This window comes from Protopterus annectens, chromosome 5.part1 (genome assembly GCF_019279795.1).
Source record: "Protopterus annectens isolate FY-2018-M chromosome 5.part1, PAN1.0, whole genome shotgun sequence".
In the NCBI taxonomy this organism is placed as follows: Eukaryota; Metazoa; Chordata; order Ceratodontiformes; family Protopteridae; genus Protopterus; species Protopterus annectens.
The window spans coordinates 290,523,662-290,542,493 of record NC_056736.1 but is presented as its reverse complement, the minus strand read 5'-3'; the positions used below and the strand labels follow the sequence as shown (position 1 = coordinate 290,542,493).

At 39.9% G+C, this 18,832-nt stretch overlaps 1 protein-coding gene across 1 annotated transcript in view; it reads right to left on the bottom strand.

The window, feature by feature from the left end:
• Positions 1 to 494: 494 nt before the first annotated feature.
• Positions 495 to 18,832, bottom strand: part of LOC122803382 (interferon-induced GTP-binding protein Mx3-like) — a 1,250,224-nt gene continuing 1,231,886 nt past the window's right edge. The window contains exon 17 of the mRNA XM_044072962.1: positions 495 to 996. Within this exon, the coding sequence (XP_043928897.1) occupies positions 769 to 996 (228 nt within the window). The 3' untranslated portion in view covers positions 495 to 768. The remainder of the gene's footprint in view (positions 997 to 18,832) is intronic.

Here is an 18,832-nt window from a genome sequence, read left to right as displayed (position 1 = left end):
TCAATGGTAATATTTAGACAGTCAAACTAAGCGGGACCACTATAAAAAACTAACTGAAAGACATCAAATGGAAACACTAACAAATATCAAGGGATAACAAAACAGTAAGAATATTTAACACTGTGACTTCAAGGGACACAGTACTGCAGAATTATGCAATAACTTCAGATCATTTTAGGGACTGCATTTAGTGCCTCTCAAGGCAATACTATTTATGCAGAAAAGAAATATGTCTGCTTTTCACATCTAACACCTCAACTGTACCTTCAATTATTTGTTTACAATTTTGAAAGGTATTTTGCACATATGTTTGCTGGAAAAATCTGAGTAACACCAGTTTATCTGCTCCTTGGAACTGACTCACTTCTGATGGTTTCCCAACATTAACAGTTGTTTGTACAAGATGCAAGTACGGTACTTAAACTGTGCTAGAATTGCACCATCACACCAACATGTCAGCAGCACGTTCATGTGTTGCCATACAAATGAAGAGATTTTTAAATACAAGGAGAGATTTAATATTGCTAAGCATTGTGATGAAATACGCAAACATTTAAATGGATACTTTTAATAAGGGGCAATGACACCTGCAACCCTTCCCTACATACGGATTACCTAACAACAGATTTAGGCTAAACATTTTTTATGCAATGAAATACAGAGAGTAATCCAAAAAATTTGGTAACAGTACTCCAAAACTTAAACTAACATTTTAACATTTGCTCTCTCAGCAGCTTAGACATCTTAGCTGAAAGCTATATCCTTATGTCAGCAAAAGTTAGCCAGACGATGACGTGCTTGTGTGAGCCGTTGCACTCGATCTCTTAGTTCTTTTCTCTCACGAGCAATGTTCGTTTCTTCCTTCAGATATTCGCTCATCCTCTCCCTGTCTTGTAGAAGTTGCAGCATTGACAAGTGCAGGTTATATGCAAATTCTCTGAGAACGAAATGAAGTATGATCATAGGAATCTGGTCAGCTAACCTCTGACCTGCAATCTGTCAGACAAAAAAATAAAATAAAATAAACAGGTGTGTAGTGACAGAAAGTCATGTGAAATTGATAGGCACAAGAGTAAATATTGGAGTGTTGCCTAAATTCAGCCAAAAAGCTTTACAAACTAATTCATCCCGCAACAGTTTTTAGAAATGGTATCTCTTAGATCTACAAAGTAGTTACAAGCATAGTTTCCAGCAAACAATTTGCAGAACTCATATCTTGCACCAAGTATTAGCACCTAATATTTAGCATACATCCACCTTGAATGTCTGTGATTCATGAACCTTGAAAGCAGTCATAGTGTCAGGAAAGCTCAGCATATGCCGCATGTTCCTATCTAACGTGGAGTTAAATTGTGTGCCACATGTGACTCGTGTACCAAATTATGGAGAGGCAAGTGTACGCTGCGGCTTTCTTATGGGCCAGTAAAATACAGCAATACTTTACTGCTTGCTATGTAATACTAAGTTAGAATGTCACTAACATCAATACCGATATCCCTAATACCCCCTAACTCTGTATGGATGAGCTATGTCACAAAAATAACACAGTAGTCTCAGCTGTCCACATTTTCACAGAACGACCATATTTTTTGCCTCATGTCTTTTGGTTTGTTCCTCATACAATTTGTGGTTTTCTGGCAAATCGCCGAGGATTTAAATCACTAAATAATGACATACATTTGTGTTTCAGACATCATACCACTCAAAACATGCATGCCAACACAAATCCTGTTATTCTACCAAGTTACCAAGTTTGTAAGAGCAATGTTTAAAATCTGTTCCTATTTTTGGTCCGTTATCCCATCATTTTAGGATTTGTCAAGATTTCTTGCAATAATAGGTTGGAAGGTATGCTTTACTGTGTTACCTAATACTGCACTAATCATGACATCTCTCTGATAGATGACAATGTTCCACATCAGTCATCGAGACAATTTATACCACATCTTTACATGTGCCTATATATTTCTGCAAATGACCTCGGCATATCATTTGCATTGTGTGCCAAGCATATTAATGAGGGCTCATTACCACACCACATTTAAGAACTACAAATCAGACACTATATCAATAGAGTAAAAGACTATATCAGGCCTGCATTACCGACACCATTTTATTTTCCACTATTAAAGCTGTATACAACATTGTTTCAAATACAAGCCTTCTGTGCAATGGTTTCTGTGATATACAACTACTTTTGTATGTTGCCTCGCTAAATTCCCTTCAGAGTTATTCAAAACTCATGCATTATCTCTCAGAAAAATGCTGCAACACTAAGTTTAGGCAGTAGTTTCTGGCCCGACTCAATTTATGGAAGCAAATCAAACATCAAGGAGATCTTTACTCTTAGATATGCATTCTCTATGTTCTATGGGAATTGGTAAATCAGACACGCATAAAATGGACAAGCATATCTCAGCCTTTTTAGAGACCTTATCAGTACAACACAAGTGGATTGTCTTGCTATTCTTAAACACAAGGCTTCAAATTTAGCCCAAGGTCTATAAGCAGTAAGGTGTCCAGAAAATATCCCAACTAACATTGAAAACAATAAATAAAAAGATGACAGAGAAATCATGCAGTAGAAACTGCAAGAAAAAAAAAACAGTTTAGCTAGAGTTTTCACTTTTAAACCTCCTACAATGGAGGCCCATGGCATATTTGGAAATGATACACATGTATATACAGACACATGGACAAGTATTATAGATATATATATATATATATACACACACACACACACATATATATATATATATATATATATATATATATATATATATATAATTCGAGAGAGCACTAAACTATGATTCAAGTCCACCCTCCTCCCTAAACAATGACTCATCCTCCCCCCAATGTATCCCTAAATTCCTTCCAGTTATATAGCTCTTCTATTATGCTAAATACCTTCAACCCAAGCTATTTCTTTCTCCCCTCTACTTTGGGTAATCCTAGGTGCTCCTCTACTCCTTTCCCCAAACAGCATAACCACTGATTTCCTAGAATTAAACTTCAAACACATTTTCTCCAAAAGCTGCAAACAGCGTCAATATTTCAGACAACTACCTCTACACATCCTCTAATGTCAACATACAATCAGCAAGCAAAAATATAGCACTTCTGAATTTCCCCTTTATACCTACCTTCAGCATCTCTCTCACACTAAAGGTACAAATTGATGTATAATACAAACAATGGTTTCAATTTCCTTAGTATGCTTGTTAGAGTTACATTGCAACAAGATCCCACAGACCATCTCAACTTTAAACAAATAAGAAACATTACAAAAAAAGCAGTATTTCTGGATAAAAGAAACTACTACTGCCATTTGCAACAGGCTAACCTGCATAACCCACAAAAGTTCTGGGCAGGAATAAATAATCTCATGAAGCCTGGCCAATCGGACACTCCAAGCCCAGCAGGCACCTCCCAATATAACCCCAAACACACTGCCAATGCCTTTAACACCTTCTTTACTGAAACTGTCCAGTCTCTTTCCAATCAACTCTCCCCTGATATTTCCAGTCTTTCCTCCTCCTCTAACACTTCCATTCCCACATTTCAACTTCAACGTGTTCCCTCTGCACTAATTCGTTCTCTGCTACATAAACTTAAACCATCCTCTCCATCTGCAGACCATCTACCCGCTATGTATCTAAAAGTTGCTGCTAATGCACTGACCTATCCCATCTCCATCCTGATTAACAGAACCATTGAGGAAGGCTACATTCCTTCTCTCTGGAAAATATCTCATGTTATTCCCCTTCATAAAGGAGGAAAATCAACTGAACTCTCTAACTACCGACCCATAGCCTTGCTCTCTCCTCTTGCTAAAATCATGGAAAAATGTGTCCAAAAGCAACTTCTGAAACACCTGTTAACTAACAATCTGCTAGCTAACTGTCAACATGGTTTTAGACCCTACCATAGAACCACCTCTGCCCACCTCTCCTTCACAGACTGCATCAATAAAAATAGGAACAATAATACCCTTAGCTCTGCTATATTTATTGACCTATCCAAAGCCTTTGATATGGTCAATCACGAAATCTTGTTAAACTTACTTATATCATTTGCACTTGACACAAGCTCAATTAAATGTTTCCACTCTTACCTGGACAACAGAAAACAGGCAGTGAGGTGGCAAAATAACTTATCCAACCACCTCCCCATTACTCTAGGAGTTCCCCAGGGCTCAATTCTTGGCCCTCTCCTCTTTTCAATTTTCATTAATGATCTCCATACTCATATTTCTCCTGCCACCTGTATACAATATGCAGATGATTCCACTTTAATCTGTTCTGCCTCATCCCCCTCTGTACTGCACTCTCTCACCCAAAAGACTTTTGAAACCGTAGAATTTTGGTTCCTCAAACGATGCTTAATTTTGAACCCCAAAAAAAACAAATTATTACTCTCTTCACCAACCCGAAAATCCTCTCCATTGAATTTCTGTGTCACGTCAACTAATGGCACAAACATATCACCCGATCCATCTACCAAACTTCTCGGAGTTGAAATAGACAACAATCTGACCTTTGACACACACATCAACAATACTATAAAATTAGTTAACAGAAAACTAGGCTCCCTCTATAGAATTAAACCATTCCTAACTCCACATGCCAGAACTTCCATTGCCCAGACCCATCTTATCTCCACTCTCCTGTACGCCTCTCCCATCTACACTTCAGTGTCCAAAGCTAACCTCAGCAAACTGTCTGCTGCCTACAACAATATTGCCAGATTTGCCACTAATTCTACTTTTAGAACTCACCACTGCCAAAACTTAAGGCAACTATGATGGCTAGAGCAACAAAACCAAATTCTATTTCAACAGATCTCCTTACCCACAAAATCCTTTACAAACCCATAAACACACCCATTCTCACATCACTTATCACTCCATACTGCAATCTTAAAAGCCTTTGCTCCTCCGACAAACTACTTATATCAACTAGTAAACCCAATAACTCAGCTGGCAAATCCTTGTTCTCTAACACAGTAGGAAAAACGTGGAATACTCTTCCTCACAATCTCATAGCAATCTCCTCTCTTCCCTGCTTCAAATCCCAACTCAAAACACACCTCAAAACCCACTGGCTCTGCCCCTGTAGCAACCCTGACTAGATTACCTTGGTACTCTCAACTTTTCTGCTGTAAATAACTACCTTTCCTCAGGTTTCTAGGTACTATAAAAATTTCTTTACATTTTTTCTTTTTTACTTTCTCTAGCTCTAGAAACTCCTAACAAAATACACTCACTATTTTTCTCAACTTCTGCCTTTTAATATCTAATGATTTTGACATATATATTATAACCATGTCTAATGTTTTTACCTGATATTACAAATGCTTGCACGTGGAGCTTTTTCTCCCCGGGCCTCTGCTGAAAATGGACATAAATCCAGTTGGACCAGCCCGGTCAACAAATGTAAAATAAAATAAATAAAATAAAATAAACATTAACTATGCTGTATGTTACACATTGCAAAGAAAAGTACCATACTATTTTCTCTCCTCCTATTTCAGTTTTTTTGTCTTCTCTGACACAATATTATATGATCTCGGACAATTACCTTTGGAAATCTGAAACCTACCTTTGAAAATGATAAACCTATTTGAAAGATAATTTCACTTTTCAATGTCCCTGGAGAGGAGAGGAATGAAGGTCAGCAGGACTAAGACAGAATACACATGTGTGAATGAGAGAGGATAGAGGAATTGTGAGAATGCAGGGAGTAGAGTTGGTGAAGGTGGATGAGTTTAAATACTTGGGATCAACAGTTCAGAGTAATGGCTAGTTTGGAAGAGAGGTGAAGAAGAGAGTACAGACAGGGTGGAGTGGGTGAAGAAGAGTGTCAGGAGTGATTTGTGACAGACGAGTACCAGTCAGAGTGAAAGGGAAGGTCTACAAGAGGGTAGTGAGGCAAGCTGTTATATGGGTTGGAGACAGTGACATTGACAAAAAAGCAGGAGTCAGAGCTGGATGTGGCAGAGTTAAAGATGTTAAGATTTGCACTTGGTGTGACGAGGGTAGACAGGATTAGGAATAAGTATATTAGAGGGTCAACCCAGGTTAAACGGTTTGGAGACAAAGCTAGAGAGGAGAGATTGCGTTGGTTTGGACATGTGCTGAGGAGGGATGCTGGGTATATTGGGAAAAGGATGCTAGGTATATTGGGAAAAGGATGCTAAGGATGAAGCTGCCAGGTAAGAGGAAAAGAGGAAGGCCTAAGATAAGGTTTATGGATGTGGTGAGAGGACATGCAGGTGGCTGGTGTGACAGAGCAAGATGCAGAGGACAGGAAGAAATGGAAACAGATGATCCACTGTGGCGACCTCTAATGGGAAAAGCCAAAAGAAAAAGTCAATGTTCAGAAAGCTCTGTATTTTTCAGTCTTTAGTAACATATTTGAGAGAGACACACATATAAATCTTTATTACGGGTAATTACCTTCTCTTTATCACTTTTTGTTCAGAGGAAATGAAGTGATAAAGATCATGACAGCTGTGTTAATAGTTCATAAGACTACAGGCAGCTACTTCTGAAAACAGAATAAGACTGCAAACTATACAACTTTAAAGTCCAGATGCACAAATTTAAATGTTTAGAAGGAAGTATAACTACATGTCAAATGGCCATTTCCCCCCTCGTGTTTTTGCCAGTAAAATCTAATTTCTGTAATGGCTGCTTGCTGTTAATGTTGAATTCATATATCTTAAGAATGGAACTTTTTTTTTTTGCTTAACAAGATGTTATGCTTCATTCCAGACAGTCTGACTTAATTCAGGGACATACACATACTGCCACAGCTGAATTTTATTGTATACATTTTATCTGCAAATTATTCCCTCCATTTCCTCAGTCAAGTGTAAAAAACATAGTGGGATTCATCTTGTCCAGCATCTTTGTTAATGAGCTTGATCTGGCTAGTAAGAATGCTACCTTAGTACAGTAAGCAGATGATTCTACCATCATCTGCTCAACAAACAACCTTGATTACCTACAAAAACTGACCCAGTAATCCTTCACTTTTACAGAAAACTGGTTGACTGCCTCCCAGCTTCTCCTAAGCTCTAACAAAACTAATTCTCCTCACTCCCAAACACCTAACAGTAAAGAAAGCATCCTTCCTTATTATCGCTTCCAAAAATACCAAAGTAGAACTTGTCACACAAACCAAACCTAGCAGTTTACATAGATGAAAACAAAGTCTGAATACCACATTCATCATAGTGAAAAAACACACCAAAAACTAAGCACACGCTATAGGGCAAAATCCTATTTATATAACGCAACAACATGTCATATCGCCACTACTCCCCTACTACCTACTCTCCTCTGCTCAGCACCAAAACTGCCAAACATCCAACTAATTCAACTAAACAACTTGAGCAGTGCTACAAGGTCATAACATTTGTAGCCAACCTCCCCATAGATTACATCACCAGTTGGCCCTCAAAGACCTCTAGTGGCTTGAACTACCTCACTAACTCTCAAGATTCCAAATACCTATTATCCACAATCTTATAGACAAACCAATTGACTATTCATCACCAGCCAAACTTGTACAACCACCCAACTCACCACTGTTCATCGCTAGCCAAACTTGTACAACTACACAACCCACTCAGAAGCTTGCGTTCTTCTGACAAATACTTTCTACATATATCAAAACCTAATAACTATGCAGACTGTTCCCTCTACTCTCATCAAGTGTCAAAAACCTGGAACTCTATATCTCCATAAAAGTAAGACATTCAAAGTAAACTTTGTCACTTCAATTCACACAAGAGTGAACCGAATGAAATTACGTTTCTTCGGACTCAATGTGCATACAAAACATAGACTACATCTAACATGACGATAATACACAAAATTCTATAGACAGACAACAAACACAACAATAATAAATATTTGCATTATTGCACTGATTTAACAGATTGTCACTCATTACTAGGTTATTAGCTTTATTGCACTGTAGAGACTTTTTCAGAATTTTTGGATTACTGCCTTAATGTCCAGTGTGAAGGGTACTGTTCCTAGAGTTCATTAACCTGATGGTTAGTGGAAAGAAGCTATTTCTGAATCTTGTGGTTTTGCAATGTACGCATAGAAAGTGCCATTGAAAGGACGACTTCCTAAAGTCAAACTACAGAAAGTCTCACTCACTCAATTCCTGACTCTGCAATTGTACTGCACTAGATAAGCACATCACTCTTCTTCAACCTCTACCCTAATCACCAGCCCCCATATCCTCCTCCTACCAGTACTCTAACACTCTCTTCCCTCCTTTTGCTATTTTTCAGCTCTGGCTCTTTCCCTGCTATACCTCTTGTAAGACATGTTGCTTTCAGTTGAAAATAGCAAGAGTATGGCTGTCTATACAATTTATCAGGCATGAAATAAAGTTCTTCCTCTTTTGCAAAATGTTGTCAAGACTATTCTATATTATTGCCTTTCAAATGTTAGTATCACTTTACTACTGTTTGTACATTGAAGCCTTTCTCCCCAGGCCCCCTCTGAAAATGGGTCCTGTGCAATGTCAGATTTTCAGTAAAAAAAATCAATAAATAAATTTTATTAAAACTCATCTATCTGCTCTCTGGTAGAGGGTGGGGGTCTTACATCAGGCAACATCTGTTTCTCGTTAAAGAATCATAAATGCAGAAGCAGTTTTAGTTCCTCGAATCATATGATGGAAGTGTGTCAAAGAACTGTGGTCACAGCTACAGTATCGAGGTGAAAAACAGCATGCAGGAGATGGGGAAAGAAGGGGGGAGAGGAGGCAGGAAGGAAGTTAGGATCAGGAAAGGTTTAAAACGCCATAAATAGCCAGGCAAGATCTCTCCAACAGCACAGCAGGACAGAGCAGAAGGATAGAAAAAGCAGTGCTGCCTAGGAATGAACAGGAGAAGCAATGGAGAAGTAAGCAGCAAAGACACGTTGATGAATTAGAATCACAGTATTCCTGAAAAGAGTTCAACAGCATCTGCAAATAATGGGAATTACTTCGACTTCCAACTGCTTACTACAAGGTGAATGTTTGGTTAATTCTTACACACTTTTTGTAAGATAAATTGTGTTTTCCAAATTGCCTGTATTAAAAAAAGTTGCTAATCAGTTGATGCTTTAGTGCAAATTAAGCAGGTTTTGTTGATTATCAAAGAGGGAGAAAGAGTGTGTGTGTGTGTGCGTGTCCGTGTGTGTGTGTGTGTGTGTGTGTGTGTGTGTGTGTGTGTGTGTGTGTGTGTGTGTGTAGACAAGTGTCGGGTCTACTTAGCTGGTGCTTAATGTAGGGTAAATCATGTTTGGTTCACTAATTGGTTGGTGCTTGGTACAAGATAAATTATGTTTGGTTAATGTTTTAAAAAAAAAGCTGGCTGCTACAATAAACCTAATATATGTATTATGGGATTTACCAGCCAGATGCAGATAATAAATGTATAAATGGGTATTATTGCATAGAAATGTTTTACTAAATGTTGTGTGGGTGTACCAAGTTGTAAGTAACCTTTCTGGAAATTCTTTATTCAAGACCACATGGCAGAAGTGGCTAAGATGGAGACTCCACAACAACCCCCACTATAACAAAAACAAAAGTACATGCCTGCAATTGATGACCCTGTGGATTGATTATGGTTAATTTATTTACTTTTGCGCTAATTAAATTTCTAAAACTTACTATAGAAAACAGCAGCAGGATTCTGGCAACCCTTCGACTAAGTAGTAAAATACTGTACCCATTTTAACTTTATTGGTGTTTACTTCTTGGCTTTAGTGTATCCTAGTACTCCACATGAATGCTAAGTAGCAAGGCCCACCCCAAATCTGCCCACTATCTAATGAACATTCAGAGAATGTCCACACCAACCTCATGAATATTCATTAGGTATTCATCACACCAGTGCAGGATAACTTTAGGTGAGTTAAACAAGCTTATTCTAACAACTAGTACAAAAGACTAATTAGGCATTAGCCTTTGATTTGAGACCTCTCCCAATTCTTATATTTGGCTTTGTTCGTGAATCTTATGTTAAGACGTTGTCCATTATGCTTTATTAGCTGTGGATTGAAGGACTTTAAACTCAGGAGAACTGGAGTGAGTGAGAAATAAAACTTAAGAGATTATACCTCTCAACCTTTTAGTATAAAATCTGGACAGAGACAAAAATAATGCGGGAACAAAGTCCCAAAAAATATGGACAGATTTTTAAATATTGCTCTTATAAACTTAGGTTTTGCATTATCATGCATTTTCTGGATGGATGAAGCCTGAAACTCAAATGAGTTATTTAGTGACTTTAATCATCAGTGATTTGCCAGAAAACCACCAAAATTTATGAGGGTTGGACCAGAAATATAAGGCAAAAGTCTAGACATTCTGCAAAAACTAGGACAGTTGAGAGGTACTTAGGTGACTGATAACTTCTTTGTGCTGATGTGGAGTCTGGGTCCTATGTGTCTCCGCCCGAATAATATTCAGTGTTGTTATTTCAGATGGAGTACACACCTCTGAACCTCTTAGCACAAGAAATCTACACAAAGTCTAAATATGGAAGGTGGGGTGGGGGGTAAAGGACCAAAACAGGAGCAAAAGCTGCACGTCAATCAATCATCCATCATTTGTATATGACATCACAGCCACTTGGCATGTCACTCACAGAGACCCCACCCACATCAGCTCAGTCTGACTATGTGGGGTACGAGGATACAATAATGCCAACGTCTTTATTAGAAGAGGAATGGGGCAGTACCATACCTCTCAAACTCTTAGAGCAGAAAATCTGGACAAAGCCTAGAATGATGGAGGGACAGATGCTAAAAATTGCTCTTACAAACTTAGGAAGTTGATAAAATAATAGGTTTGCATTAGCATGAATTTTCCGAAGGATGTGGAGTCTTAAACTCAAATATTTGTCATTATTTTATGACTCCAATCCTCAGCTATTTGCCAGAATGGGACAGATATTAGGGAGAACACACTGAAAATATGAGGCAGAAAAAAACTTGTACAATTGAGTGGTATGGGCAATACATAGAACTTGTCAGAGAAGGCTAGAATATTTCAGATGAGGGTGAAGTTCTCAAATTTATCACTTAGTGTCTTTTTATCTTTTATTTATATTTTATTTCTGCAAAGCTTTTTGGAGGAATAGAGAACAGATTTAAGGCATAATCCTGTTTAAGCAAGGTGGGAGAATTCCTAAAAAGGCAAGAGAGTTAATTGTAGCTGCTGGATCCCTTTTGAATGACACCAAAAACTAAGCCAATTATTGAAATTGATCATTTTTTTTATACTGTGGCATCATTCTAGGTAATTTTTTGAGAGAACCTCTGAATATGTTGATTTATGTATTGCAGCGTACTGTGTGTATAAGTAGTGGTGGTACTAAGCGCATGAGTAGTGGTGGGTGAGTTGGCAACTTCTTCAGTGTTGCCATTTCTGGTATGAAAGAGCAGGGATTCAAGATTTTTGGTGTAGTTACATCTCTCACACTCTATACTAGAGTGAGTTATTAGTAGATAGTTGTAAGTGTACATGAGGCAGTTGCTACATTGCCTCAGGAGACCCAAATCAACAAGGCTGGCAGGAGAGACATAGGTAGTCCAACTGTCCATAAAACTAGGTTTGAATAACTTATCACAAAGGGGGTGCTCTGTAGATGGTTATTTCTGACGGGGTTTTTTGCAAGTGGTTTAATAGGTAACAGCTCACTAATAATACTTATTAGACAAAAATGTACTAAAGATGAGAACTACACTAATGTACTACAGCTTGTATCTAAGGCAAAATTGTTGAAATTATCTGTCCGGCTATATTTCACAATTGCACGGCAGTGGGTAGTGCTACTTTATGTGCAAACAAGCAAAAACCGACCAGCCCTAGACGAATCACCCTTCACCAGACAGGTTCCAATCAGCACACTCCTCTCACTATTGTGTAGAAGGCCCCTTCAAATCAAAGATGGCTTGGAAAATGTGCTCAGAATACAACAGCTACTACAGACAAGCCAAGATGCAGCAAACCTGTATCTGGACTATGCTACAGCTACTAGCTACATTCATTCATTAATTTAGTCAGGAAACACTAAAAAATGATTTACACAGCAAAAAAAAAAAAAAACACAGCAGTGAGACACTAATAAATGTTTTAAACAGCAGAAAAACAGCAAGGAGATACTAAAGGATGTTTTAAACAGCAAACAAATCAGTTATTTAAAAAACATTGCTTGGCGGGAAATGGAACAAAGCAATAACAGTAGTTTTGCAAACAGTGAAAAGTGGCAGCAATTGCATTGCAAATGGAAAATAGCAAAAAAAGCTTTGCAAAAAGTGAAAACGGCAACAAAATATGATTTAAGGCAGACAAATACAGTACAAATTGTGCAATTTAGTTTACAGTATTAAAATACACTATTAAATAAGCAGAACACAATAAAAAGTGCAGTAAATAGTAAAATCAAGCAAAAAAAAACAAGCAACCTGGGATGACATGGTTGACCAACCTTGCTGCTTTTCCAGAGATGGTTTGCACCTGGCACCACTAGGCTTTCAGCCACTGGAAAAGGCTCTTGCCTCCCCCATAGTGCCTTTTTTAGGGAAGGTCTCAAAAACAAAATTGCCGATGTGAAAACTTCTAGTCATAACAAAATAAGGGGAGATATTTTACTTTACTGGCTCACCAGATGCACAGTAGGAAGCACTGCCCAAACCCCGCCTGTGGTGTTTGATGACACAGTTAAGTACTGAATATTCAAGCGGACTGTCTGCAACAGTAATACAAATTATGTATTGTAATTATGCTGTCAGAACCAGGTTGCTCATTTCTAATAAATGTCTACTGTTAATTATATTTATTATATTATAATTATATACTTAAAATGTTGCTTTGCACTTGGCTGTAATTGTGCTCCTGTATCAGCATCAAACTGCATCTTTAAGGGTCAGCTGTTAAGCTACCGAGACCACCGTGTTTCTGTTAGAAGACCTCTATATGTCAATAATTGACCATGCTGTGTCTCAATATCTATGCCTTGAATTTCAATAAAAAGGTCACAGACAAAAACTTCAATTCATTGGGGTTGAGGTTGGGGTTTCAAACTTCATAAATTTAATGTACTTTCAAGGGGGATGCTTTGTCATCCTTCAATGTGATGGTGACCACTACCCTCTGCACACTAAGTTCCAAGGTTTCTCCATCTTACACAGATGGTCAACTGTCACAGGAGTGTTGTTTTGATCAATACCTAACGACTGCACAGATTAATGCAATATGTTGCCCAAATGACAAATTCCCATGGTGCAGCAGACTGACAAATGCTGGAAGCTAAGAGCACAACTTACTCTACAAAAATAATTTGTCCTCCACCAAACAAGCTCACCCCTTTCTTCTCATTAAACTTACAATTTTTACAGTAAAGCATCAAAATTTTGCACAAAAAAGGATACCAAATGTCAATATGATATTTAGTTACAAGACACTGATACTGCCACAAACCACACAGAAAGGTCTAAAGTCAACCACATTACATGTGAAAAGTGTTATGCATTTTAAGTACATACTCACTGCAATAAAATCTAACGTTACTTTTAGACCGTTTAAAATTGCTTTTCTTACTAAAATGAGAAGTGAATATGCAGAGGTGGATTCGCGCAGAATATGAATGGCATGTCAATGAGGCCTCATTTCATATGCAGGTTCGCTCATCAATCATCCGCGTCACACCCACTCCTGCACGAATCTCTCCTGCGGGAGATGTATGTCTGGCATACAGGGCATTGTCAGACCCCAAATTTGATGGACCTCCTGCACATCCACAAAGTAAACAACTCCAGAATTACCCATTCTAAAGACGTAAACCTTGCCTGTGATATAAACAGGACCTGCTGGAGAGATAGGTATGCATCACAGAGACTACCCTGTCTATGGAACAGGCTCCCCATCCATGTGAAACAGACTTCCTCTCTAATCCAATTCAACTGCAACTTGGACAACTGGATGGGAAACCTGTAAATGGTTCATCTCCCAGGCCCATGCTTACACTTATCAAGGGTATCAGAACTTGTTAGAGATTTGGGATTCATGGCTACGCATGAAAAGGCCCTTGTGGTCGCTAGCCTAGCAAACATCTATGAACCTAAAACAGCACACGCTGAAAGCATTTCTATCACTGGAGGATGTAGATGTCTGTTCAGTCACAGAAACCTGGTTCAAGATCTCAGAGATTATCCCGGCCTTGCAAGGCTACAATGCCTTCTACACCTTCAGACCACAGAATGAATGTATGAGAACCAAAGGAGGGGGTGTTTATCTATATTAGAGATAAATTCACTCCCAAACTAGTTAGACTGGACAACCTCTTGGAGTTACTCCAAGTTCAGATTACTGTGGGTAAGACCCCCATTCAAGTCATAGCTAGTTACAGATCCCCCCCATGGATCATGACACACACAGACTACTTGGCCAAACTGGAGTCAATCCAAATATTACCAAACACTCTGGTCATGGGGGATTTCAATTATCCCACCATCAACAGGGAATCTCACTCTAGCCCTAACTCATTAGTGCAAAAGTTCCTTGACTTCGTTAACTCAAATGCCCTGGAACAAATTGTTCAAACCCCTACAAGAGGAACAAACATGCCAGATCTGGTCCTAACTAACATGACAAACAGATGCACCATCACAACTGTCGGACCCTCACTAATTCAATCTGACCACAAATCAGGAACGCACAAAGGGCAAAGTCAGACTAAAAAACTTCACCAAGGCAAACTATACCCTCCTAGGGGAAGGTGTAAATGCATTCCACCCCACAACCCCAGCTGGAAGTGGTAACTACACCAAAGCTTACACTAAAGACGTGTACAGTCACTTTCATAAGTGCATAGACTTGGCTGTTCCAGAGAGAATCAAAGCTAGAACTCCAAGTAAAAATAACCTGCCCTGGTGGCTATCCAGCACCAAACTATACAACAAATGCAAAAATCTGCTAAGAAAACCAAGGTAAGGCCCCAAGAATGGAAAAGCACCCTCCTCAGCCTCAACAGGCAAATAAGACATGTCAAATCCTCTAAAGGCAACTTTGAGAAAAACTTAGCAATCACAGCCAAAGATAACCATAAGGCATTTTACAGTTATGTATGAAGCTTAAAAGGTAGGACCCAAGCATGTGCCGAAATAGTGACCAACAGCGTCACACACACTGATCCCGCAGAGATAGCAAACCTGCTAGCGGACAGATTTGGTGAAAATGTCATATCCTCTCCAAACGTATCACAAACCTTGCCCTCAAATTCCCCTACCCCACATACCCAAACAGCAGGTCATTAAAGCCTTGTCTAGTGCAAAAAAACACACCTTCTATGGGACCAGATAGCATCCCAGGTTGACTTCTAAATAAACTAAAACTAAAAAACTAGCATCACCATTAAGTACCCTATTCAATCATAGCCTAGCCACAGGCTTTGTTTCTGCGGAATGGAGAACAGCAACAGTTATTCCCCTCCACAAAGGTGGCTTAGCAACAGACCTGTTGAATTATACACCCATAAGTCTGACCAGCTTCATCTGTAAGGCTATAGAATGTATCATTATGGACCTCATAAATAAAGACATAGGTGACCTCCAAACCCTGGATCCGACCCAATTCAGCTTCATCAAGGGCAGATCCCCCTTGTTAAGCCTGGTGGATTTCTTTGAAAATGTCACCAGGGTCATTAACAAGGGCATAGGTTGGTACTAGGCTATCGGCCCTAGGGCCTATGCAAGCCTAGACATAACAATTTCCTGGATATTTCTTCCCACAATATTTACTTCTCTGGACCCCCTGTCTAGCAGGGAGACTGACATGATCCCCGGGGTGAATTTCCTATCTCCCATCCAATCATCAAGGTTCCTTTTGAAGAGGGCCAATGAGGTGCTCTGCTTGACATGTATGGGCAGTCTATTCCAGAGTATGGGGAGTCTCTGGGTCAGGAACCTATCCCTCTCCAGCATGTTTTGTTCATTGTGATGGCAAGGTTTAGATCCCTGGAGCGTGTGGCTCTGAGGGATTGGGATTTCTTTACGTGGAGCATGTCCAGCAGCTCAGGGTTTGACATGGCCTTGTATGTTAAGCAGAGATTGCCTCTGAGTAGACAATATTCCACAGAGTATAGCTGGAGTTTTTTTAGACAGTCAGCATATGGCACCTGCTTTAGGCCTGTGATTCTTTTAGTGAGGTATTTCTGTGGCCTTTCCTGCTGTTGCAGATGTCTTGTGAGGTACATACCAAACGGGGCATTATATTCTATAATGGGTCTAATGAGGGATGAGTACAGTGGGACAATGACCTCTTTTTCTGGATGAAAAGCCCTTAGTGATGAGGTGTACCACACAGAAGGATTTCCTGACTGTTGTGGCGATGTGGTCATCGAAAGTGAGACCACTGTCCACCTGTGTCCCTAAGTCTCGCATCACACTTTCAATGTTTAGTGTCCTGCCACCTATGTGGTAATTCATGGGTACATGTTTTTTTCCAAAGGGGATAACTATACATTTCTTGGCATTAAGCTTGAGCCCATGGCTCTGGCACCAGGCATCTGTTTCTGTAAGGCCCTTTTGTAGAATATCCACATCATTTGTGGATTCAATAATGGCTCCCAGTTTGCAGTCATCTGCGAACTTTGTTAGCCAGAGTCCCTTAGTGTTGGCCTGTACTTCACAGAAGTAGATGCCAAACAAGAGTGGTCCCAGGACTGAACCCTGAGGTACTCCACTTGTGACTTGTCTGGAGCTGGATTTGGAGTTGGCTACTTTTACAGTTTGGGTTCTGTCAGTAAGCCATTTGGCAACCCATAGAGTGACGTAGGGATTTATGCCCAGCTTAGTAAGTTTATCTAGGATTCCAGAGTGGGGGATGGTGTTGATGGCCTTGGCAAGGTCCAGATAGGCTGTGTGGACCACCTTACCCTTGTCCACAGCTCTGGAGACTGATTCGAAGAAGTCAATCAGATTCAGGAGACAAGATCGGTCCTTCACAAACCCAAACTGGGTGGGGTCCAGTTGTGTTTGAAGGTTGCCAATATCTTTGTTTATAAGTTCCATGATAATGCGACCCATGCCCTTGCAGATCAGGCTTGTCAGACTGATGGGATGGTAGTACCCGGGAACCAAGGTGGATCCTCCCTTGTGGAGCGGGATAACTGTAGCCGTGCGCCACTCAGTGGGCACAAAGCCTGAGGTGAGGCTATGATTAAACATGACACTTAGGTGAGGTGCCAGTTCATTTTGTAGTTCATGGAGTTCACAGCCTGGGATGTCATCTGGTCCCATGGATGCTGTATTCTTAGCTTTGGAGAGTGTAGTTTCTACCTGTGTGGCTGTGATTATCGGAATTTGGCAATCTTTTGGTATGGAGATGGGCCCTTTAGGGGGTGAAGTTGGCATTAAATCGATCTGCCAGTATATTGGCAATATCCTTGGGATCAGTATATTTAATGCCATTCTGTTGTAGCTCAGAGCAGATCTGAGCATTGCCATTTAGATTCTTGACATAACTATAGAATGCCTTGTGGTTGTCTTTGTAATCTTTGGCAATTTTATTTTCGTAACTAGCTTTTGAGGATTTTATGAGGGATCTCAGCTTCTTACTGAGGCTGGTGAGGGAGTTTTTTGCATCCTGGGATTTTCCTCTTTTCTGCAACAGTTTCTTCCTTCTGTTGTATAGTTTGTTTATAGCAGGGGACCACCAAACTGGCTTCCTTTTTTTGGAGAAGGGCATCTTAGTTCTATTTGGGATGGCACGATTCATGCACGAGTGGATATGCTCATACAGTGCCTTAGTGTAGGATTCTGCTGTTGAACTTCCAGATCCCGTCTGCGTGGGTGTTGTGTAGTTTGTCACTTCTGACTTCAGTAGCATGAAGTTGGCTTTGGAGAAGTTTTTTAAAGAGGTTTCCTTACTGGGAGGTGGGGGTGGGATGTGGATGTCAAAGGTGCTTTGCTTATGGTCAGACCTGACCAATGAGGGGGTGACCACTGGTGTGGAGCATCTATCTCCCATGTTGGTAATGACCAGGTCTAGGATATTGGAGCCCCTGGTGGGACAATGGATTAGTTAATACAGGACATTGGAATTTATGAATTCCAAGAACCGTTGGGAAAAGGAGTTGGTACCAGAGTAGTTTTCCCAATTAATGGCAGGGTAGTTGAAATCCCCAGTATTAGGGTGTTTGGTTGTATCTTAATATTTTCCAGTATGTTTACAAAAGGTGTAGTGAGAATCTTGGGGCATGGTGGGGGATCTGTAGCAAGCTACAATTTGGATTGCAGTCTTACCTAGTGTTAGTTGCACCTGGAGAATTTCAGATGCATTGTGTTGGGCAACTAGCCTGGAGGTGTGAATATCCTTGGTGAATGTGGACACTCCTCCACCTTTAGTGTTTTGGTTTTGTGGCCGAAAAGTGTGGTAAGAATTGTAGCCTGGTATTGCAAGGGTGCTCTCTGAAGTCTTGAACCAGGTTTCAGTTACTGCACAGATATCGATGTTCTCCAGTTTTAGGAGTGCCTCGAAAAAGTGCCTTTTGAGGTTTAGACTTCTAGCATCGAGTAGCATTACCTTCAGATTTTGCATGCTTGTATCCGTTACGGTGGTGGTTTTATCCTTTGAACCTTGTCTAAAAAAGGCACTATAGGGGTGGCAAGAGCTTTAGCCAGTAACCCAAATCCTAGGGGTGAGAGGTGCAGACCATCTCTGGCAAAGCATTGTGGTTTGTCGATCATGTCTTCCCAGGCATACAAATACTGGATCCCCTTTGAATGACACCAGAAGCTTAGCCAATT